This window comes from Ictidomys tridecemlineatus, chromosome 5 (assembly GCF_052094955.1).
Source record: "Ictidomys tridecemlineatus isolate mIctTri1 chromosome 5, mIctTri1.hap1, whole genome shotgun sequence".
Taxonomy (NCBI): domain Eukaryota; kingdom Metazoa; phylum Chordata; class Mammalia; order Rodentia; family Sciuridae; genus Ictidomys; species Ictidomys tridecemlineatus.
In genome coordinates, this window is record NC_135481.1 from 193,508,925 (window position 1) to 193,531,380 (window position 22,456).

The 22,456-nt window shown below is 64.7% G+C and overlaps 1 protein-coding gene and 1 long non-coding RNA gene across 29 annotated transcripts in view; one reads left to right on the forward strand and one right to left on the reverse strand.

The window, feature by feature from the left end:
- LOC120886689 (uncharacterized) lies at positions 1–17,534 on the reverse strand. 28 transcript variants are annotated; one of them, XR_013439839.1, is made up of 12 exons: positions 17,443–17,522; positions 13,597–14,833; positions 10,561–13,430; positions 9,252–10,461; positions 8,148–8,673; positions 4,109–4,794; positions 3,344–3,453; positions 3,137–3,249; positions 2,746–2,869; positions 1,824–2,587; positions 1,081–1,317; positions 1–713 (listed from the first exon to the last, which is right to left on the reverse strand). XR_013439839.1 is itself a non-coding variant. In XM_078051933.1 (8 exons), exons 2-6 carry the CDS (start codon positions 8,150–8,152, stop codon positions 2,531–2,533), a joined length of 477 nt encoding a protein of 158 aa, XP_077908059.1. In that variant the 5' UTR covers positions 8,153–8,673; positions 9,252–9,383; the 3' UTR covers positions 1–713; positions 1,081–1,317; positions 1,824–2,530. The 28 variants fall into 28 exon arrangements, 1 of the variants encoding a protein (XP_077908059.1); XR_013439838.1 differs by having other exon boundaries at positions 1,081–1,304; positions 1,824–1,927; positions 2,432–2,587; positions 2,746–3,453; positions 17,443–17,523; XR_013439837.1 differs by having other exon boundaries at positions 1,824–1,927; positions 2,432–2,587; positions 2,746–3,453; positions 17,443–17,523.
- LOC144378179 (uncharacterized) overlaps positions 12,653–22,456 on the forward strand; it is a 27,253-nt gene continuing 17,449 nt past the window's right edge. Inside the window, exons 1-2 of the long non-coding RNA XR_013439840.1 lie at positions 12,653–17,178; positions 17,508–22,008. This is a non-coding gene — a long non-coding RNA (uncharacterized LOC144378179). The remainder of the gene's footprint in view (positions 17,179–17,507; positions 22,009–22,456) is intronic.

Here is a 22,456-nt window from a genome sequence, read left to right on the forward strand (position 1 = left end):
TGCTGATTGGTGATTTAGCTTTATTTTTTCAAATGCATTTAAATTCTTAAACTCTAAAATTATTTTTTCCCTTCTTTATTATTTTTTATTTACATGCGACAGCAGAGTGCACTACGATTCCTGTTTCACACATGGAGCATATTTTCCATATCTCTGGTTGTAACACTAAAAACACACAACTACATCCACGTGCCGCTTACGGAGATCCTGCCAACCAATGTTGGTGCCCAGGCCAGTCAGGTTAAGGAGCTGGGGTGTCAGAATCAGGGGACAGCCTGGCCATCGGCCAGGGCTTCTTGGAAAGACTTTCCTTTCTGACAAGAAAAAAGCAAACAAGGAGAAATGTCTTTGCTCCCTTTTCTTCTCTTTCTTCTTTGGACGTGATTGTGTGAAGAGGTGATGAGTGAGCCGTGGCAGCCTTCTGTGACGTGAGGCCCAGCCCGGGGATGAGTTGCTAACTCACTGTAGGTGGTGGAGGGGGACCTGCCAGGAGCCTGGGTCCCTTTCAACAGCCTGCAGTGCCAAATGCAGCCCGAGGTCTCCAATCTCCAGGTGTGTGGTGGGGTGCTGGGGTGGAGGCCCTGGGCTGTCCTGCTGGACCCCACTGGCCTTATGCTTTGGAGCCACATTGCTGGTCGTATTCCAGCTTCACCAGACACAGCCCCAGCGCTGTTGCCCTGGCAAGTGATCCGACTTTCCAACCCTGACTTTCCCTGTCCACAGAAAGGAAATAGGAGGGTTACTTGGTGATTTTTTTTAAAATAATAATTCACTTAAAACACTTAGACTATAGCAAATTCTACCTTCCATCCTCATCATTGTCATATCTTTAGATTTCATATACTCTGCGAAAAATAGGGGGAAAGACAACATGGACAGACAGGAAGTTGACAGCACCTAATTAAAGGCCACCCGCTGGGCACAAGATGAGCAGAGAATGAGCTGAGTGTCAGAGCTGACCACAAGCTGCACATGAGTCAGTGCTTCGGTGAACAAGTTTGCTGCAAGCGGGGGGCTGGGGGAGAGGTGTGATGGGCCGACTCCTGGCTGGGGGCCTCCGGCTCCCCGGCCCTGACTCACCCCTTCCCAGGAGCCCCGGACTGCGCTTGGTCACCTCCTCTTTGTAAAGGCCGTGGGGACGCTGTCCCGGTCAGAAAGCGCGGAGACGGTGGCTGGGGCCTGCCGACATGGGAGATGGGGGAGATCCAGGGCCAGGCCGCCGCTGCCTCTGTGGAAGCGCTGGACTCAGGAAGCAGCTGTCCTGGGCCGCAGCAGCCCAAGGGAGGAAGTGGACAGAGGTGGGGCTGGACCCCGGGCCTGCGGGTGAGTCAGCAGCTCGTGACTCTGGCCACCCGGGGGCTTCCTCTGCCGCCGACCCCGGCCCCTCCGTGTGCAGGGACCCGGGTGGCTGGGCACCCTCAGCTCGGGAGCTGGAACCCGGGCCCTGCCCAGGCCAGCCAGGGCCGCCCGCCGCCCAGGAGCAGGGAGCCCTGGCCTCGCTCTGGCCTCCTGTGGTCCTGGGAGGCAGCAAAGGTACTCAGCCCCCGGGGAAGGACGGAGGAGGAAGAGGGGACCGCCACACCCCAGCCACCCCAGGAGGTCCCCAAGGTGTCCCAGGACCTCCAGCTCCGGCTCCAGGAGGCTGGGGGTGAGGGTCCTCCCCCTCCCCCTCCCCCCTCCATCACTCCTCCCCCATCTTCCCTCCCCCTCTCCCTCTCCCCTCCTCCCCCTCTCCCCTCCTCCCCCTCCCCCTCTCCCCTCCTCCCCCTCCCCTCCCCCTCCCCCCTCCTCCCCCTCCCCCCCTTGCAGTGCTCCCCGCTCACCTTCGCCCAGGTCCTGCCTGTGTCCTCCACTGTCCCATCCTGAAGGTGTGGCCACTTCACCCCCCTCCTCAGAGCTTGGCCTGTGCTGTTTACAACCTCGTCCCCTGTGAGTGGCCGGCCCCGGGAGGGTCACCCTGCGCACCCCTAGCGGAGCAGGTCCCCCGCCTCGTTCCCTGGGGACCTTCTCTGGGCCATGTTAACTGGGCGCCTGCTGCCGCCAGCCACTCTCGGGTGCCATGGGCAGAGCGGGGCAGGGACTGGAAACCCCTGCCCTGGTGAGGACCGTGCTCGGGCAGGGACGCCCCAGACAGGCCACAGCCGTCCCCGTCCCCGAGGGCCAGGCAGGACCAGAGCCACGGAGGGAAGCAGCGGCCTCGGCGGGAGGCCCAGCACAGGGCAGGGCGTGGCCGGGCGAGGACGGAGGGTCTCTGGGCAGACGGCGTCAGTAAGAGGGACCCCGCAGGTGTCCGGGCTGTTCTGGATGGAGGAAGGTTCTAGAAAAATGGGCCAGTGTTCCTTCCTCCAGGACACCCCCGCTGACCGCCTCAAGTCCTCAGGCCCCTGGCCGTTGGCTCTCAGCTGCCCTCGTGCCCCTCCTGGCTACTCACGGACATGTGGGCACCATGTGTGTCCTGGTGCCTGGGGCCTCCAAGAACTTTGAGCCTGGCTGTCCCCAATCTGTGTGGACTTTGCCACCAACACAGTGGCTACTCCTTCCACAGCCCGCTCAGAAGCCAGTCTTCCATGGTGAGGCATGGTGGAGGCTAAGGCACGAGGATCAAAAGTTGGAGGTCAGCCTCGGCAACTGAGCAGACTCTGTCTCACAATAAAGAGTGAGCAGGGCGGGCAGTGGGGTCCAGGGTCCGGCCAGTCCCCCGGTGGGGGCGCGCCCAGCCTGGGCATTGGGGCTCAAGGTACTTACCGGGAATCGAGGGGGACCCAGCACAGGCTCCAGCACCTCGCCTGCCCGGCCTCCTGCCTGGTCCTGGGGCAGAGTCCTCCAGGACAGTGCGGCCTGGACACGGAGGCCCTGTGGGGAGGCAGCCCTGGAGGAGGAGAGAGTGTGGGACCCACCACCCGCCGCCACCTGTGGCAGCACACACTGGGGCCACCGTGAAGCCCCCGCAGAGGAGGCGGCTGTCTCACTGCCGCGGGGCCTTCCTGGGCCCCGTCTCGCTCTGTCCAGTCGGCAGCGGGACTGGCTGCTGCCGTGAGGGTGACCCGGCCGGGCCCAGGCTCGGTGCGCAGATGGCCCAGCGAGCGGCCGTGGCTGTGGGAACTTTGTGGGATGGAACCTTGTGCCTGGACCTTGCCTGGAGAGCTGCTTTGTCCCAGCAGTCACCTGCCGACAGGGGGTAGCGCTGCCGTCCCCCGTGCAGTCAGAGTCTGTGGTTGAAAGCGTCAGAGGCAAATCCCACCAGTGGGCCTGAGGGGAAGGTGGTGACCTATTTAAACATTGGTTTAAGGAAGCGAAGTCTTGAGATGCGTTTAGCTTCAGGAGTGGCTGGATCCAGGTGCACCTGCTATTTAGGATTCGCACTTTCTCCAGCTCTGAGCTCAGCTTTCCTCTGTGTCTCCAAACGTCACCCACATGGTGGCAAGACAGTTCCCTGAATCCTGGGCTTCCATCCTGTGGGATCAGCCAACAGGACAAAGGCTGGCTTTCTACCTAGTCCTCAGAGGTCTGGGGCTAACTCGGATCGGCCTGACTTGGGTCACGGGCCAGCCCAGAAGTTGTCCCTGAGGCCCAGGGTCCTGGAAGATGCCCACGGGCCCGGCCTGGGGACTCACCAGCCAGGCTGGGGAGAGGGCCCTTCCCTTGGAACCACAGGGAGTGACAGCGGGGGAGGGGGAGGGCTGCTCCCAACGGAGAACCAGAAGATGGGGACGATGTGGCCAGGCTCAGGGGACAGCAGCCACTGAACCAGCCCCTCCCTGTGCTGCTTCTCTGCCCTGAGCCTCCTGTGGCCGGGCTGGGGTGACCACCTGGAGCAGGGAGCTCAGGGACAGTCCTGGAGCCGGGTGTTGGCTCCTCAGGTCCTGCCCTGTTTATCCCGAGCCCAGGGCGGCCTCCTCCCAGATGCACGGCCTCCATCCGCCAGCCTCGATCCACCAGCCTCCATCTGCCAGCCTCGGTGCAGGGTGTGGAGGCCCCGCCCTCCGCAGGCCCGGGCAGGAGAGGGCACACCGAGGTGCCCGCTGCCCCCAGGGGTGCGCTGACACAAGCCAGCGTCACCCGGGCTCCTCCCGGGCCCTGCGCACAGAGCTCAGATTCCCTTTCTCACCGGGAACTTCCAGAGAATCCTCTTCCCGCCTGAGTCACCGGCAGCTGCCCTGGGCCGGGCCGTCGGGGACTCGCCAGGGCTGGGGAGGCGCCCTGGGCGGCAGCAGCCTTGGTGGCCCATGAAATGTGACAGCAAGAGAGACAGAGCTGATTTTTTTCTTTTAAGTAGAACTCGCGACCTTCAGCACCAAAAAAAAGAGAAAAAAAGCCGACTTCATTGATGTTTTCCAGACTCCCTCCCCAGTGTCCCCGGCTGTGTCCCCCGGCTGTGTCCCCTCCTGGCCTTCTGAGCGTCAGCCTCCGAGGCCTGGTGTCCCTGCGTGAGACCGCAGTGTGCACAGCAGGCCAGACGCTCGGGCCTCGCTCTGACTCAGTTAGAAGAGCCGGAGGCCTGAGGATAAAGAGGAACGCAGATCTGCTCCAGCCAACCCCGTCTCGACATCCCAGAAATCCTCCATCTCGAGGGCCACCGGGAGGGGGGCTGGGGTTGACCCAGAGGGGAGTCCAGCTTGGAAACCAGCTGCCGGGGTCCACTCCCAGTTCTGCCACGCTGTGTGTCCTTGGGTGCATTACTTAACCTCTCTGTGTGTCACAGCTTCAGGGCAGCGGTTGTCATGGTCTGTGTGATTGGCGCCCTCTTGGGGCTGGGCAGAGCATGGCTGCCCCCGGTGCTCCTGAGGTCCTTACCTGGGAAATGACCATAATATTTGTAAGGATTAAGTGAATGAATCCATAGAAGGTGCTGGAAGCATTGTCTGGGACAGATAATGGCTCTCAGGGACCCCCCAACAGAAGTGGGGCTACTTCTGCTCTGCACCACGTGTTGACTCACATCTAGCACGGCTGTGCTATCAGCACTCGGTGTTAAAGAAGAAGAGACTGAGGCTCCAAGTGGTTTCCCAACTTGCCCAGGGTCACCCAGCCAGCAAGTGGCAGACAACAAAACAGCAACAGTGTGACCAGTTGGGGAAGCTGGTGTGGATCGAGAGCGTTAGTGGCCACTGCTGGGTCCACAGCATTAAGCATGTCGCCTCCGTGTGGCCCCAACACCCTGACCCTTCTCCTGCCCGAGGTGGTGCCCCAAAACTCCCCCGAGGAGCCCAGAGAGGGTCAGTCCCAGCGGCCCGCGAGCCGGAGCCCGAGTTGAGTCTTGGGGTTTGTGGTGGGTTCCGGCCCCCGGCCCAGGCAGCTCTTTCCGTGCAGCAGGGAGAAGAGCCCGGGTGCTCTGGCCCACGGCCTTCCCCCTTCCTCCATCACCCAGCGCAGGGCCAGGGGACCAGCATCCCCAGGGGCCCATCCTGGCCCGGCACCCGGGCCCCACCCGAGGTTCGGCTGCTGAACTTCAATTTGAGACAGGGTCTCACTAAATTGCTGAGGCTGGCCTCAAACTTGCAGTCCTCCTGCCTCAGCCTCCAGAGTGGCTGGGATGACAGGTGGGTGCCACCATCTCCAACCTGAGTTTTCCTTTAATTGACAAACGATAGCTGTATATATTTCTGGTAGACAACACATGAATAGATTTTTAAAAACTGAAAAGAACAAATGGAGTGTCAAGAGCTTTGTGATGCTTTGAACAACTAATAATAAACAAAAATTTTAAAAAAGGAACAAATGGAAAAATAAAGATAAAGAGAACAGCTCCGCGTGGGGGGCACAGGCTGGGCTCCAGGAGTTTAAGAACCTGTGAAGGTGAGTGGCCTGGAGGCCCGGGGAGGGCGAGTACAACTGCAGCCGCCAGACGGGGCGCTGGGGGAGGGCGGTGTGCGCTGGGGATTTCCAGTGCCTGCTGACAGTCACTTGGTCTATCAACAAACATTGATTCATAGCATAATCCGGGCCAGCAGGCCACAGCTGGGCACTGTCCTTCCTGGGGCTCTAGACGGACAGCCCACAAACCGGGAGTCCCAGCTGCGCAGGTGCATTTGGACGGTTCCTAACGATGTTAATAAACCAGGCCCCGGAGCGCTCCCACATGCGCACACGCGTGGATCAGTCGCCAACCTGTGCACCTCCGGAGGCGTCACGTGGAGCTCGGTCTTCCCCCAGGAAGAGGGGGCGCTAGGGAGGCCCGGCCTGCGCCCCTAAGCTTCCCGCCTGCTCGGCCCGGCCAGCCTCAGCGGTGGTCCTCACTGTGGACCTCTGAGCCCCGGGGACTCAGGTGACTGTCCATGACCCCCCCAGCCGGGAGGAACTTGGCTTCAAGGGCAAGCCCAGGAGGCCCGCTCCGGGGTCCCTAGCCAGGGCGCCAGGCAGAGCTCGGGACGCCCAGGTCACCAGGATCCCAGCGACAATGTTTCAGTAGAGAGTGTCCCCGAAGCAGCGCAGGGCCCCCACGGCCCACGGGGAACCGCTGGCCGCCGGTGGGATTCCAGCGGCACTGGACGTCCTCCCTGACCCCTGCTAAGCCCACACTCTCCGGCCCCAGGCAGGAGGCTGCGCGAGGGTCAGGTTCAGGGGAGCGAGACCAGGAGTGGCCCAGGCCCCCGGAGGCAGGAACCCTGACCCCGGACCAGCCGCGGGTTCCCTCTGGACAGCGAGACGCCCCGGGGCTCTGTCCCCAGCAGAGCTGCAGCGTGTGGGTGACGAGTGGCACCTGCGGCTCAGGACCAGCCAGGCAGCAGGGAGGGGGGGAGCGGGCCACTGGAAAGCCCTTGGCTCCTCCCACCCTCAGCTGTCCCCAGGTCACTCAGGCACCGTGGGCCTCAGGGTCGCGGGGGGGTGGGGTCCACGGGCGGCGGGGGACCTCTGCTGCGGAAGAGGAGGCTGTGTCCGCCCGAAGCGGAGGAGGCTGGAGGGACCTCGGGGACAGATCCCCCATGGGGACGGGTACAGCCGGGCCGGGCTCAGTTCACCTCTGCCAGGTAACTGCTGTGTGACGCTGGGTGGCACAGCCTCTCTGTTTCCCAGAGCTTTCAGGGGCATGGAGCAGAAGCCCAGGGACAGCGGGTCCCTCCTCCCTCCTCCTTTTTTTCCTTCTTCAATTAAATGGTGTCAGGTTTAGGGCCAGGATTCAGGAGAGCTGGGACGGGGGGAGCCTCCGGGAAGGAGGGCCTCCCGGCCTTGCTTCCCGCCCTGACTTTCGCGCCCATTGTTCCCGCCTCGTGAAATGCGCGGGACTCACGGGGACCTGGGCGCTCCCGGCCAGGATCCTGCAGCTCTGAGACCTGGTGGGGCGGGGCCATCCGGCAGGGGCGGGGCCAGAGGTAGGGGCGGGGCCAGCGGGTGGGGCGGGGCCGGCGGGGCGAGGCGGGGCCAGAGGTAGGGGCGGGGCCATCCGGTAGGGGCGGGGCCGGCGGGCGGGGCCGGCGGGCGGGGCCAGCGGGGCGGGGCGGGGCCAGCGGGGCGGGGCGGGGCCAGCGGGCTGAGTCACGGGGTCTGGGGCAGGCACAGCCCGGCAGCACAGGCCACCGCAGGAAGGCAGAAGTCCTTGTCCCCGCTGTAAACACCCTCTGGGGGAGCTGGGTCCCTGCCTGTCAAGGACCCGCCGCGGCCCCTCCCAGGGATTTGGGGTCAAGCTCTGAGTAAATCATCCCGCGGCCCTCCCTCCTGGTGGCCCTCCCTCCTGGTGGCCCTCCCTCCTGGTGGCCCTTCCTCCTGGTGGCCGCCCCGCCCTCCTGCGCCTCCGCGGGGCCTGGGAGACTCTGGGCGGCCGTCCCTGCGCTGTCCTCGGCCGCCCGCCCGCGGGCCTGCCCCGAGCTGTCCCGGCCACCTGGTCGCCCTCTTCCCAGCCTTCACAGGGCCAGCGTCCTGATGGTCCACCCACAGCAGGAAGCTCCGCGGTCCTGCCCCTGGCGCCCCCTCCCCTCCCTGGGTCGGCGCTGGCTCCCCTCTTCCTGGGGCCGCCCCTCAGCCCAGCTCCTGGCACCGCGCAGTGGGCCCTGCCCACCTTGAGGGAGCCACCAAGGGAGGAAGGAGCGGAGTCCTCGCAGGCTCCAGGCGAACCTCCTGGCGCCTCCCCCTCTCAGCCACCCCTCACCGTTCATGGAGTGGACCCCAGCTCCCGTCCCCTGCAGAGCCCCGGGGACCCAGCCCTGCCTGACCTCATTTCCTTCCAGTGTCCCTGTCTCTCCTGGCTCCAGCCTCTGTGGCCTCCTTTCGGGTTTCTCAGCCACTGGGCGTGTTCCTGCCTCAGGGCAGCACCATCTCTGTTCCGGGTGCCCGAATGCTTGTCCCATGAGGCCTTCTTGTCATTTATGTCTCCCTGAGATGCTTTCCCCACCCCATCCTCCAGCAGGTGACCCCATTTTGTTCCTCCACAATGTGTCACCAGCGCGATCTGAAATTATCTTGTTTACTTTCAAATCTTTGAGTGACTTTCAGCTGAGTCTGTGACTGTGCTGAATAAGTACAGCTTTCCCCAGCTTCCCTCGCAGGTAGGTGCAGCCACATGCCTGAGTTCTGGCCATCGCGTTGAAGTGGGAAATTGGTGGCGATTTCTGAAATCCTTCCTGGAGATTTAGCTGCCCTTCACTCCTCGTCTTTCTTTACTATCCTGCCATGTGCAAGGCAGATGTGAAGGCTGGTGCAATGGCCTCCATCTTGGATCATGAGAAGGAGGGTCAGCCCCTAGGAAAGGCAGAGTAGTGTACAAGAAGGAGCTGAGACACAAAGGGCTTTGTGCACTTGCCAAACTCCCTACGCTGTCTACACCTGGGCTTCATTCACTCAAGAGAAAAATAAACTCTTTTGTTTATTGTTGAATTTTTCAAATTGTTCATCATATTTTATTGTGACTACATTTATACGCCCGATCTGTGCACTCTGCTAGGCCAGCGAGCGGACACACTGCACATTCTTATTTTATAATACTCAGAGCTTTTTAAACTCTGCAGAATTCTACTTGGCCCTTTCAGAGGAGCCCTGGGTCAGAGAGGGGAGGCCCGCCTCTTGCCTGAGTGCGCCCGGCACAGGAGCGCGGGGCTGGCCTTGGACTCTGGGGGCCCGGATGCCAACCCTGAGCTGCCTCTCAGATGCGCGCAGCGTGAGGTGCAGCTGGGTTTGCTCAGGCTCCACCGACCCTGGGCCCTGCCACCTCCGCAGGCTCTGCCTCTCAGGCCCAGGGTCTTGGTTCTGGGAAAGGATCCAGCCAGGGCTGAATCCCATCTCTGCTGCGGGGCGCTGTGCAGCCTGGGGAAGACCCTAACCTGTCTGAACCTCCGTTTCCCACTAGTTTCCCTGGGCAGCCGTCCTGCAGCTTCCGTCCAGCTTCCTTCCGTGCTGTTTAGAATGTCTGACCCTCTCCAAGGACAGAGCACGTCCCACAGAGCAGAAGGTTCTGGAATGCAGGCGTGTCCGCTGTTAGGAGAAGGTGATCTACTTGGTGTGCACTTTGGAGTGAGTTCTGGGTTCAAACCCTGGGCCGACAGTTGGGGACTATGTGACCAAGCACGCCACCTCCTTCAGGCCTTCTCTGGCCATCTTCCTGTGGACAGCAGCTCCCTTGCGCTGCTCACTCAGCACAGGAGGAGGGGCACCCCGCGACCAGGCCACCGCCCGGGGCTAGGAACCGCCAGGACCGGGTCCTTCCCAGGGTCCTTCCCGGGGGTCCTTCCCGGGGTCCTTCCCGGGTCCTTCCTCTGCCGACAACTGGGAAGCCGAGGAGCCGCCAGACGCGCAGCACCATCGCCCCCTGCCCGGGGCGGCCACCCTGCTGCCTTCCCGCTCCAGGTCCTGGGTCCCCCCTCTAGGAGGGCCCGCCCCTCCGCACAGTCGCCTCGGTCCCTCTGAAACCATCTTGTCCACGGCCCACGGCCCCTGGGCGGACTCGCCGCTGTGGCTTGGGCACTGGGGACCCGGGCGCATGGTATTGCTCAGAAGACACGTGCTCTGGGGCGCTCACGTGGCCGGCTCCAGATGGCCCTGGTGCCGTTGCGCATGCGACCTGTTCACGCAGCACCCCCGGTTCCCACGTGACCCTGGCCCGGCCTCTCCCCAGCCCGACAGGGCTGCGTCTTCAGGGGCGCACAGGGCTCCGCATGGGGACGGGGGGCACCCGGCCAGCAGGGACCCGCGGGCCCGGGGCGAGGCAGTGGCCATGTCGTCAGGAGGCAGCGGGCCTGGTGGAGGACAGCGCGTGGAGGCGGCCTCCCAGGCAGCCGCACCCCTCTGCACCCCGCCTCCCACCCCTGGGAACGAGGAAGTCAGAGCGGACGTCCCTCCCCCGGGGTCCTTGGCCCCGCACGTTGGCACTTGGGGACAGATCACCGTGGGGCGTCCATGTACCGCAGGGTGTGGACAGCATCCCGGGCCTCTTCCCACCAGGTGACAGAGTGACATCTCTGAATGTCCCAGACAGAGCGAGTGGGCTCCTGGAGGCCAGTTGCTCCCGTTGAGGACCGTGGCTTCAGGATGACCCTGGTGTTGAAGGAGCTAATTGGGAACCTATCACCTGGCACAGCCTGGCCTGCACAGGAGACGGCACCCACTGTCCCACTGAGTGGCCCAGGGCCTCACCTTCTTCACCTGTGACGTGGAATAACCAGGCTCCTGGGCGAATCTGCGCAGCGCTTAGGACATAGCAAGTGCCCAGCACAGGGGGACTTCAAGGCCATAGCAAGTGCCCAGCACAGGGGGATTTCAAGGCCATAGCAAGTGCCCAGCACAGGGGGATTTCAAGGCGCGGCTCAGGATGACCAAGACTTCTGGGGGAGGTGGGAGCAGGAGAGAGGGGCTTTGCCTTTGTCAGCATGGCGGGGGTCTTGGGGTGCACCCTGCGTCCATGGAGGGCACAGGAGCCCAGCTGCCCCCACGCAGGACAGTGGCTGGCCTGATCGCTCAGCCCTGCTGGACCATGTCATAATTAAGCTGCGTGAGGAATTATGGGGTGGAAGGCCAGAAGTGACCAGGCCTGGCCTTGCTTGGCTTTGCTGACGTGATGGCCCTGGGATCGTGGCCCTCTTGAGCCCATATACAGGGGGCTGGGCCCCAGGAGAGGCCAGGGCAGGCCAAGGTCTGTGTGCTTGAGTCACACGGGGGTGGGGGTGAGTCTCCCGCTGCTGGGAGGGGGCCGCTCTCACCTCTGCCCCCCTCTGGGCTTCCTGTCCTCCCCCCAGCCCCTCTTAATTCTCACCTCCAATTTATTGAGCATTTACTACGTGCAGGGCTCTGCCAAGCACTTCATATGGATGGACCCCCACGAAGCTGGGCTCTGTGCCCCCCCAGGTGAGGGAGACCCTCCGGCAGGACCCCCACTGCTCCCAGGGTGGCCAATGGGTCAGAGGGCACAGCGGACCCTGGCCATGTCCCCTGAGTCCCCGCCTCCGCCTCCTGTCCCCGCTCCTCGGCACCTCTCCCTGCTCCTCCTGCTCCTCCGCTCCCCCTCCACTTCCCTCTCCCTCCATCTGTTTCCCCATTTCCTGTCCACCCCGTCCTGCTCCCTGTCCCCCTCGGCCTCTCTCCCCTCCTCCGCCAGCTCCCTCTCACGGCCCCACCTCTGCCTCTGCAGCCAGCCCTGTCCCAGCGCCAGCACATTATGTCCCTGGTCAGACCCTGACGTCAGGCAGGGCCTGGCGGGCGGCCACCGGCTGCTGCCAGGCAGGCGGAGGGCGTGCTCAGCCTCCCGTCCCCACAGCCCACAGCCGTGGCCGCCCGCCCAGCCTCAAGCACAGCGCGGGCTTCTGTCCTCCTGGCCAGGCCTCGGCTGGCCTGAGAGGGGCTGGTGAGCCCAGGCCGGGGGCCGCGCACCTTCTCCCTTCCCTCCCTTGGCCCCACAGGTCCCAGGCCCCACCGGGTTCCAGAGGCTGACATGGCAGCATGGAGTCCTGCTGTGTGACCTTGGACAAGTCACTCAGCCTCTCTGAGCCTCCTCCTATCCCTGAAAAAACGAGGCCGTGGAGGCCCTTTCTTCTCAGGTCTGCAGGGACAGCGGTCCACACAGCAGCCCAGCCCAGCGTCCTCACACGGGGGTGGGCAGAGTTGGGGGCTGCTGGGTGTCACCGTGATGGGCACGTGGCTGGCCCTGGTGGGCAGGGGTGCCCCAGGGACACTGGGCAGAAGGCCCCACCTGCAGCCAGCAAAAAGCCTCCAGGTGCCCGCTCAGGCCCCATCCCAGGTCACACAAGTGGGTCAAAAATGTGACATTTCCTGTTCGGTTGGTTTGTTCCCCTCGACTCCAAGGCAGGGTGGCTCCCTAGGGGACAGGCTTCAGGGTCACACAGACCCCGGAGCCCAGCTGTGGGACCAGGGGCCGCGGGGTCCTCCCTGTCGAGGGGGACGGTGGAGGGGCAGAGCCCAGCCAGTCTGCGGGCCCACGGGAGGCGGCCAAGGGCAGGCGGGGTCCCCGAGGAGCGGCCGTCACCTCCACACGGAGCCCTGCTGCGGCCTCCCCCCAGGAGGGCGAGGCCGGGATCCCCAGGAGCCTCCAGAAGGCCCCTGGCGAGCGCCTCCCTCCTGCGGCAGCTCCGGCCCCTGGGCTGCACACAGGGAGCCTGCGGTGCCGCCACCAGGTCTGCCCAGGGGGGCCAGCATGGCCCCTGCCCGGGGCGCGCAGCACTTTCCCGGGCGCAGGTCTGTGGGCAGAGCCACGGGACCCCGAGCCTGGCCCTCTGGACGCCCACTTTCAGCCTGACCCTCACTGGATACATGGCCCGTTGTGTTCTGGGACAGGTCAGGATCCCCTGTCCCTCACGTCCTGTTTTTCCAGAGACACTTAAGAGAGAAGAACTCGCCCCTCCGCACCCCTCCTTCCACCAGTGAAGGGCTCCGTAGGTTCCCGCCGCCCTCGCTGGCCACCTGGCGCACCAAGGTCAGTCCTACCCCCGGGCCTTTGCACTGGCTGCTCCCTTGCCTAGAATATGCTTCCCGGGGAGATTTGCTGGGCTCCGTCTGCTACTGACGTTAGGTCCCTGCTCAGATGTCACCGTCCCAGAGACAACAGCTCAACCATTTGTCCAAATCAGCATCTCTGAGTCACCCGGTTTCCGCGTCTTCATAAAATGCTCCCCACCCCCCGGGGCTGTGCTACCTCGTGGGGTGTGGCGTCGCCCTGGGCTCAGACTCCTGGACTTTCTCCTGAGTGTCCGTCCATCTGAGGGAGGGACCTGGTCTGTTCTTCCTACCACAGCCCCAGCCCGACACGGGATTAACGAGGCCCACGTCATTATTCATTCCTCCAGGGTTTATCTATTGAGCACCTACTGCATGCCAGGGCCTGTCCAGGCGAGAGTGGCTAGGGCTGCAGGTCCGTCCTTGTAATGACCTTTGCCTGGACCTTGGTCTCTGTGGTGCGGTGAGACTGGACCTGGTGGGCAGACCTGGGTCCTGGCCTTCAGGGGACCCAGGCAGGAGTGACACCCTTGTCACCTGGATTTCTTCTTGTTTCCTTGCTGTGGAGCGGGACAGGAGGTGGCCGGGTCAGAGCCCGTTGGCGCTCCTGCGGGCCCCGCCGGGCCTCTGCCTCCACCCCACTGCCCGCCGCCCGCCCTGGTCCTCACCCCGACGGGGACTTCCTGCCGCCCAGCGCTGCCCCCAGGGAAGAGGCCAGAGACTCGCCTGGCAGCCTCCCGGAGGCCGTGGTGCGCGTCCTGCTGGAGGCCCCAGAGCGGGTGGCGGGCGGTCCCCAGGGCAGAAGGAGCCCCTCCAGGGGGACTCCCCAGGCGGCTGCCCCAGGCCCAGGCCCCGCTCTGCCTGGGGAGTCTGCAGTCCCAGCCCCCAGGCCTCGCTCGGGGTCCACCAGCCACCCAGAGACCACGACCAGGCCCCGTGTCAGCTGGACAGAGTGGCGGGTTCTGTCCCTGGAGCCCGAGCCCCGGTCTGACAGCAGCCACGTGAAGGACAGCTTCTCGCCGTGGTCTTGATGTGGGAACTCTCCAGCAGGCGGCCTCTGACTCGTTCTGGGTCCTGGACGACATGAGTTCGAATGTTGGACCTTTGTCCCGGCTCCAGAACGGGCCTCCCCGCCAGGGAGGGACACCTGTGCCAGCCGAGCCGCTGGGGCAGGGGGTGACGGGCGCGAGAGGTTTGAACCCAGAGCTGCCTTCTGGGATTCTGTACTAGGGAACAATCACAGATGGTGACACAGAGGTTCACAGCAGAGTCAGAGAGAGGCTTGAGAAGTGGGGACCCCCAGATGCCCAGCCAGTGGGGACAGGAGCGCAAATACCAGATTCCTTCACCCACTCCTGGTGCAAGGTTAGGATGAGTTTTGTCTTTGAGTCAGGAAGGACGGAATGACAAATCCCAAATGAAAGAGAAGACTGTTTCTCTTTTACCCCAACAAATTGTGGAAGTGGCTTCAAAGATTCATCAGGATTCCCAGTTCCTGTTCGGGGTTGCCCCACATTGGCCCAAGATGGCCACCTGGGTTGTGGCCATCACATCTGCATTCCAGCCAATGGGGAGGATGGGAAGAAAAGGAGGCACCTCCTCTCTAGGGACACCATTTGGAAGTTATTTACATTCACTGGCCAGAACTTAGTCAGTGGGCACACCTAGCTGCAAGAGAGGCTGGGAAGGAAAGTCCCCCCCCCCCTTTTTTTGGCATGGATGGGTCGGGGGAGGCCCTGCCAAAGCTTGGGGTTTCTATTATTAAGGAAGAGGGAGAGGTCCAAGAATCGGGGAAACACAGGGGTGTGGACAGAAGAGGCCAATACCCAAGAGGATTCTGTAGTGATGGGGAAACCCATTTCCTTTGGGCGGATCCCGCGACCCACGTGGGCGACAGTTGGTGTCCTCAGAGGGGCGCCCCTGGCACCGCGCAGCCAGGTGACCTCAGCCACAGACCACGTGACTGCAGATGAAGAGACGTCCCCGAGCTCACGGGAAGCGACGTGGAAAAGTGGAACTTGGGACGGTCCCCGGGCTCAAGCTTTGCAAGCCACAGACCTCTCCCTCTGTCTCCTGGGCCCTGGGATGCCCCCGGCGTCCCCTCCCAGGGAGGAGGGGACAGGACTGGTTCACGGCAAGCTGCACTGAGCTGAGCCCTGGGGGGAGGCCCTGAGGTGCCACTTCGCCTCCCGGGGCACCTTCAGCAGCACCTGGAGGCCCGTGGCTTGTCGCGATGCGGGTGGGGCCAGGGAAGCCGCTGACCCTCGGGTGCCCGGGGCAGCCCCGCTCGGGACCCTGCAGCGCGCATGCGCCTTTCCGGGGCCGCGGCTCCTGCTCCTCCGCCGCCTCCAGGGCCCTTCCTGGGCCTCGGCCTCGTCCCTGGGGAGCGCGAGGCCCGGTGGGCCAGCCTGGTTCTGGAGCCAAACAGACCTCGGCCCTTCCGCCTCCGGGCTCTGTGACCTGGGCTCAGCGCCCTGACCTCCTCGTGCCTCCGATTTGTACTGGAATAGGGTGGCACCGGCCCCTGTCGCAGGGCCCAGGGTCACCGTCCTGGCATTGGATTGCCAGCTGCTGAGCCCGCAGCTCTGGCGACTCCGGGTGCCCGGCCTCCGCCCGCACCCAGCCTCACCCACCGTGTGCCTAACTCGGGCTTCGAGCCCTGGGCTGCGCCCCAGCCACAGAGCCGTGGAGACGCTGCCTGTCCCCACGGCCCCCTGTCACACTAAATACTGAACAAACAGCTGGGTACAGGCGGGCCCTGGGGACCTCCGCCGGGCCTGCGAAGGCTCCCAGCCCAGCGACCCAGGCGCCCTGTGTGCCCAGCACCATGGAACATGCCGGAAGCCCCACCTGTACCCTGTCTTGGTGGCAGCATGTGCTCCAGGTGACCAAGGCCCCTATTCCATATCGCGCTGTCCCCAGGCCCCAGGCCTGTGGGTCACACCAGCCAACGGGCAGAGGGCTTGGTCACGCGGACTCCCGTCCCCCTTGCTAGGGACAGGGCACAGGACCCTGTCTCCTTTCCTTTGCTCCCGAGTCTGACGTCGCCTGGACCGCGGAGGCCCCAGGAATGGAGGCCCCAGGAATCGCGTGGAGCCGAGGACAAGTGGCTCCGCCCACCGCCGTCCTGCTGCCTCTCCCACCGGGTCAGGGACACGGCCCACCTGCTTCTGGTTCCTGAGGCCAGCACGTGGCTGGGCGCCGAGGAAGCTGGGGGTGTCCGTGGGTGGGAGGGTGACTGTGCACTGAGGGACCCAGGGACAAGGGGAGGAGGGGACCGTGAGCTGGGGTCCCGAGGAGGCGCTGGCGGTCACGGGGGACGCCACAGGGCGGGAGTGAGCGGGAACCTGCTGACCACGCGCACTTGCACTAACGCACTTGCACTAATGCACATGCACTAATCTGCGCGCGGCACACAGGTGCACACGCACTGACCCGCGCACGCACGCGCAGCAGCACGAAGTCACTGAGTGCAGCTCACAGGCCCCTGGAGCCGGGTCCTCCCGGGTGATGCACAGGAGAAGGACCCTGACCTCTGACCCCAAGCGAAGCCAATGTGTGTGTGGGGGGGATTCCAGCCGAGGTGGCCAGCCACAGCCAGGGTGACACAGAGCCGGCCTGGGAAGGGGCCCGGGGACCAGAGCGGGCCTGCCAGAGCCCGAGGACCAGCAGGGCCTGCGGCTCCTTCTTGCAGAAGAGGCCACTCTGGGGCCCGACACCCGCCCCAGGGGGAGGGGCGGCAGCCAGGACCCTGACTCAGGCAGGGACGGGGCAGCTGCCGGCGGAGCCTTGGAGACTGTCCCCCAGTGACCAAGGTCTGCCAGTGACATTGGGGCTGTTTGTGCAAACTCGCCATCGGTTGGTCACGCTGCCACAGGAGGACGCGGCCCTGAAGACTGGACTGTGGGGGTGGCCAACGGCACCCCATGCTGGCCTCCTGGAGGCAGGGGGGGTCGAGGCTGCAGAGGGCGTCCCTCAGGGCCTGGCAGGACCTGGGGCTTGACTGCAGGGCCACGCGGGGCAGCGGGCCCTGGGATTAGAACCCAGGGCCACGGGGCTCCCCTGCTCACTCGCCAGCCACCCGCTGGGCACCTGCTCTGTGCCCCGCAGAAGCCCAGCCCACCTCGCTGGCAAGACAGGGCAGGCCTCCAGGGAGGGGCCAGGGGCCAGGCGACCAGTGTGTGTTGTCACCTACTGTGTGTCCACCTGTGCTGGGTGTGGGGGACAGGACGGGGCCAGTCCCTGCTCTCAGGGGACCCACATCCCGTGGAGGAGACAGCCCACACGGGAGCCAGGGCACAGACGCAGGTGCCACCTGGGCGTGGAGGGGAGGCCGGGGGCTTCCTGGGGGAGGAGGGGAGCAGGAGCTCCCGGGGCAGGCGCGTCGGGTGGGTGGAGCAGCAGGGGAGGGGCAGAGCGGGGGCCTGGGGCTCTCCTATCTCCATATCTCTCCCAGCCTCCGTCTCTCCCAGCCTCTGTCTCTCTCCCAGCCTCCGTCTCTCCCAGCCTCCGTCTCTCCCAGCCTCTGTCTCTCTCCCAGCCTCTGTCTCTCCCAGTCTCCGTCTCTCCCACCTCCGTCTCTCTCCCTTTGCGGCTCTGTCACTGTTCTCTCTGCGCCTCCCTCTTGTCTTCTCCAGGATCTGACCGTCCCCCGCCCTCTCGTGGCCTTGGCCTCCCCTTTCTCATGCTCTGCCCCCTTTGGCGCTGCTCCTCTTCATGAGAGTCAGCGACAGGCAAGGACCCGGGAAAGCCCCGGGCGGGTGGGCAGGAAGCGAGGTCAGGGCACGGGGACTCTGAGCACGGGACAGGCGGTGACTGGACGTTCTGTTTTGGAGAGAGCACTGGTCGGGGCGAAGGTGGCTGACCACGAAACCCGATAACCTGGCCAGACTCTGCCCAGCTGGTCCCCTGGCCCGTGGCCCGAGGCCGCGGAGGCCATGCAGGACCCTCCCAGAGGGAGGCGGGGAGGGAAGGTGGCCCCTGGGCGCCTGGGACCAAAGGAGGGAGTGGAACCGGGGTCCTCCGGGAGGTCTCCGCGGGTCCAGCTGGGAAGCCGCCCGTGTCCACAGGGTGGTCCAGCGGAGCAGCTGGGGGTGGGGCCAGCGCGGTGCTGTGCGGCCACTCCCACGCCTGGCGCTCCGGTTGCAGGTCGTGGCCTGCGGCTGAGGGCTGAGTGCGAATCCTGCTGGGCACAGGGTCCTCGGCCTCTGGTCTTTTGGGGACCAGGAATGGACCCCTGAGCTCCTCGTGCTCCTCCTGAGGAGCCCACGGGAGACGGAGTGAGCCCTGGGCGCCCACCCTCCTCCCTGTGACGGCCTCCGCGTCAGAGGTGGAGCTGAGGCCCCGGAGGCCAGGCCACTGCCCCTGAGCTGCGTCCCCTGTCCTCCCAGACGGCCCCTCCTGCGGCCCCACCTCCCTCCACGCCCAGCTGTGCCCTTGAGTGAGCAGGAGACACGTGCCCCGCGTGGTCCCCAGCACTCCACGTCACCGGGGCCGGCCCCAGCCCAGGGTCGGCCCACCAGTGTGGCTGCTCCCCACAGACCCTGAGCGGCAGAGCCCGAGGCCGCCGGCCACCCTCCCCACAGGGACAGGAGGTGGGCGCCCAGCTCAGCGGGGTCTGGGCCCAGCTCAGGGCGCTCACATGCACGGCAGGGTGACACGGCAGGGTGACGTCGGTGTCCTGTCTGAGGCACCTTCCGCTGGCCTGCAGACCGGAGGGGGCGTGGGCGCAGACCTGGGCACGGCAGGTGCTCACAGAGGGACAGTCCCTGCCACGTGGGACCCAGGCCCACCTCGGCCCCTCAAGCCCAGCCTGGCCTCGAGAGCTGGGCGGTCAGGAGCGGCCATAGGGGTTCTCTCAGAACAGTCAGCTCGTGCCCTCCTCTGCCCAGAACCCTCTATGGCTCTCACCTACCTCAGGGTCCTGGTCCTTCCCACGCTGTGCCAGGCTCTGTGCCATCTGCTCCTCCCTTGCCCCTCACTCACACTGCTCCAGTCACACCTGTCATCTGCCCACGAGCCAGACACAGTCCAGCCTCAGGGCCTTTGCACTTGCTGATTTCCCTGCCCTTCCTCCAGGAATCTGAGTCTGTACCCAAGAGTGCTCAGGAGGCGACGGTGCCCTCTCCCACACCCTGGCCCTCCCCTGATCCACCTTTCGCCTGGGCACATGTGGCAGGAGACACAACCTGCCCCGCGTCCCCTCCACCCTCTGCCGTTCTGCGGTGGCGGCTCCATGGGGCAGGGGCCAGCGTTTCGGTCACCACGGTCACCCCCTCCATGTGGAGATGGGTAAACACGAGGGGCAGTGTCCATCTCCCGAGGCGCTGAAGCCCGCGTGGTGGACTGGCCAGCGAGGGTGGGGCTGGAGGCTGGAAGGAGGCTCCTGCCCGCCAGGTGTCTGAGAGGACTGAGTCCTGCCAGGGGCAGTCGGGATGGACCTCAGTGAGAGGGAGGGGGAGCTGGACGTTCCCGCCTGAGCCTCTGCCAGGACGGAGCTGCCCGTGGGGACAGCCTGGGGACGGCCGGGCGAGGGGAGAGTCCCATCGGGGTCGAGGCCAGGAGCTGAGGCCACAACACGTCCAGGGTCCCGAGACCCAGCAGAGGGAGCCCAAGTCCCCTTCTTGTGGCTTCTCAGGAGTCGAACAGCAGCATCGTCACCAGGTACCAGGACACCAAGCCCGTGACGTCACTCCCCAGTCTCGGTTTCCCCACCCGAGGTGACGTCCCCGGGGGCCACATGGGGCTGGTGACTTGTGCCCCTGCCGCACCCAGTGGGCGCTGGGCCCCTGCCGGCTCCCTCCCGCCCAGCCCCCAGCTGGCCGCCCGGGATGGACACCGAGGGCTGTTTTTCAGGTGGCCCCGGTGGCCTGGGCCACAGGGAGCCCACAGCGTGCCACAGCCACGTCCTCGACACCAGGAGCCCCAGCTGCAGACTTGACAGCGGCCACGGGTCCCTGCCCTGAGCTTGACCCTCTGTGTGAGGCACGTGGGTCACCTGACTCTGTTGACAGACTCCGCTGACCTCCCGCGGCCCAGGCCCCGCTCTGCGGCTGCCGCCGGGTATTTTTAACCCTGGCCTTGGCCTGGGCCACCCTCCACCACGGTCCCGGGCCGCTGCCCTGCGAGGCCCACGGTTCGGATCCACTGGACGGTAAACACCGGCCAAGCTCCAGGCCCTGCACAGCAGAGGGGCCGACCGCCCCCGGGGCCTGTCCCCAAGGGCCCCCAGCCTGCTGCGAGAGTCACCAGCCCGAGTGGGGCCAAGGCGGCCCTCACCACCGCCCGTCCCCGGGGCGGAGGGTCTGGAGACTGGCGAGGCGGGCCCCGGGGAGGCTGCAGGGGGAGGCTCGGGGACAGGGACGGGGCACCTCCGGGGCGCGGCCCTGCCTCAGCCTGAAGCCCGAGAAGCTGGGGCCCGGCTGCTGGGATTTTGTGGGAAAAGATTCAAAGGCGCCGACTTGGGCAGGTGGCAGGGGACGGCAGGTGGCTGCTGTTGCCGTCGCTGGTAACGGACTTTAGAAAAGGTCGGAAACAGCCCCAGAGCCCCTGGGGGTGGCCGGCCGCAACCCCAGAGCCGGGGTGGCCTGGGACCGTGGCCTGGGACCGGCTGCTCCTGCCGTCACGGGCACCCAGCGCGGCCCCTTCCGCTGTGCCAGGGACAGGTGAGCGAGGTCCCCTCCCTGGCCCCTGGGCCGGTGACCGCCACGTCTGGCTCCCCGGTTCTCAAAGTCGCAGACCAGTGTCCCGCGGCCTCCTGAAGGTGAAGTCATTGGAACTTGAATAAATAAATCAGAGTGTTGCCAAGGCGGCAGCCGCTGGCCACGCCCACTTTCTGACTGGCTGGTGTCTGGGCTGCTGTGGTGATTGACAGGCTCACACCCTGTCACACTGGACCACGCCCCCTGCACAGCCCACAGGGCTTCCCGGCCCCGCGCACACACACAGGAAGCCACACAGGCCCTGGAAGCCAGCCCTGGTGGGTGTCCACATCAGGGATGAGTGACACAAGACTCCGGGACCCGTCAAGAGCCAGCTCAAAACAAACTGCTGCGTGTGCCACATGCCAGACAGCCACCGCCACGGGGTCAAAGCCCAGGAGAGAGAAGATGGCCAGGGCGCCCAGTGCTCGGGATGGGCAGGTCCTGGAAGGCTCTCTGAGGACACGATGTGAATGGAGCGAGGACAGGGGCCAGGCACCTGGCAGGAGGAGGTTCAAGCAGAGGGAATGGGAAGGAGAAGTGTAGAGGGGGTGGGCCAGGGTCAGATTACCCAAGATCTTCCGGCACATGGTGAGGAGGAGGATTTTTATTTGAAGAGAGGTGGGGTTGTGAGATGACTTGTGCCGCAGTCTGGCTGGGCACAAAACACCGAGCAGCCACAAAGCACTTGTATGTTCAAACAGGAAACTTTATTGCCTGAACTCCAACAGCACTCCACGCACACTCCCGGGAACTCTCCCCAACACCACCCACGCAGCTCCTCTCCGGCACACCACCCGCCGGAACTCCCTCCACTGGAACTTTCCCAACCAACACGAACTCCCCAGGAAGTTTCCGGGAGAACTCCAAGTAGCGGGCGCCCTAGGCGGACAGCAGGGGTCTATATACAATTGAGTCAATCCAGCATCATCCTAATGGCTCAACCATTACTTCTGGCAAAATGCCAGGGGCCATTCCGACGGGCGGTGGCTCTCAACAGACTTGGGTTTTTTGTTTTTTTAACATTATTTATTTATTTATTTAGGTGTAGATGGACACAGCACAAAGCCTTTATTTTTATGTGGTGCTGAGGATGGAACCCGGGTCGTGCTAGGCGAGCGCTCTACCGCTGAGCCACAATCCCAGGCCCTGTGCAGAGGTTTTGCTTGTTGTTTGTTTTGGCACCAGGGGTTGAACTCAGGGACAACGGACCACTGGGCCACCAGCCCTATTTGTGTTTTGCGTAGAGACAGGCTCTCACTGAGTTGCTGAGGCTTTGAACTCAAGATCCTCCTGCCTCAGCCTCCCGAGCCTCGCAGTCACCAGGGCGCGGCTCAGTTTGTCTCCTAAGGCGTCTCCTCCAGCGTGTGGCCGCAGCGGTGCAGAGCGGGAGGCCAGGACACAGGCAGGAAGAGCCAGTTGTCATGGGCCCAGGCAGGTGAGGACCGTGGCATCTGCACTGTGCTGGTGGCTGTGAAGGTGGTGACAGGGACCTTGGTGTACTTGGGTGTACAGTGGGCCCTTGGCGTCCACAGGGGGTTGGGTGCCAGGGTCCAGGGATGCCAGGTGCCGCATGGACAGTGGGCGGTGTCCACACGGATGCCCACTGTCCCGCTGTCCTGCACACGGTCCCTGGGGAGTGGCGCCTAAGGCAGGGCCAGGGCTGGCCACGGCGGTCAGTGGCTGGGCAGGACAACACGGCTGCAGGAGCCGGCACAGGGCCGATCTTCCCCCAGACGTGTCCACCCGAGGGGGCTGGAATCCACGGTGAGAACCCGCGGTGCAGAGGGCAGCTGTCACTTGTCACCCAGTGGCGCTCAGGGTGGGGTGGAAAGGAGCCAGGTGGCACAGGTGTGGAGCGGAGCCCCTGCGGGTGGGAAGAGGGC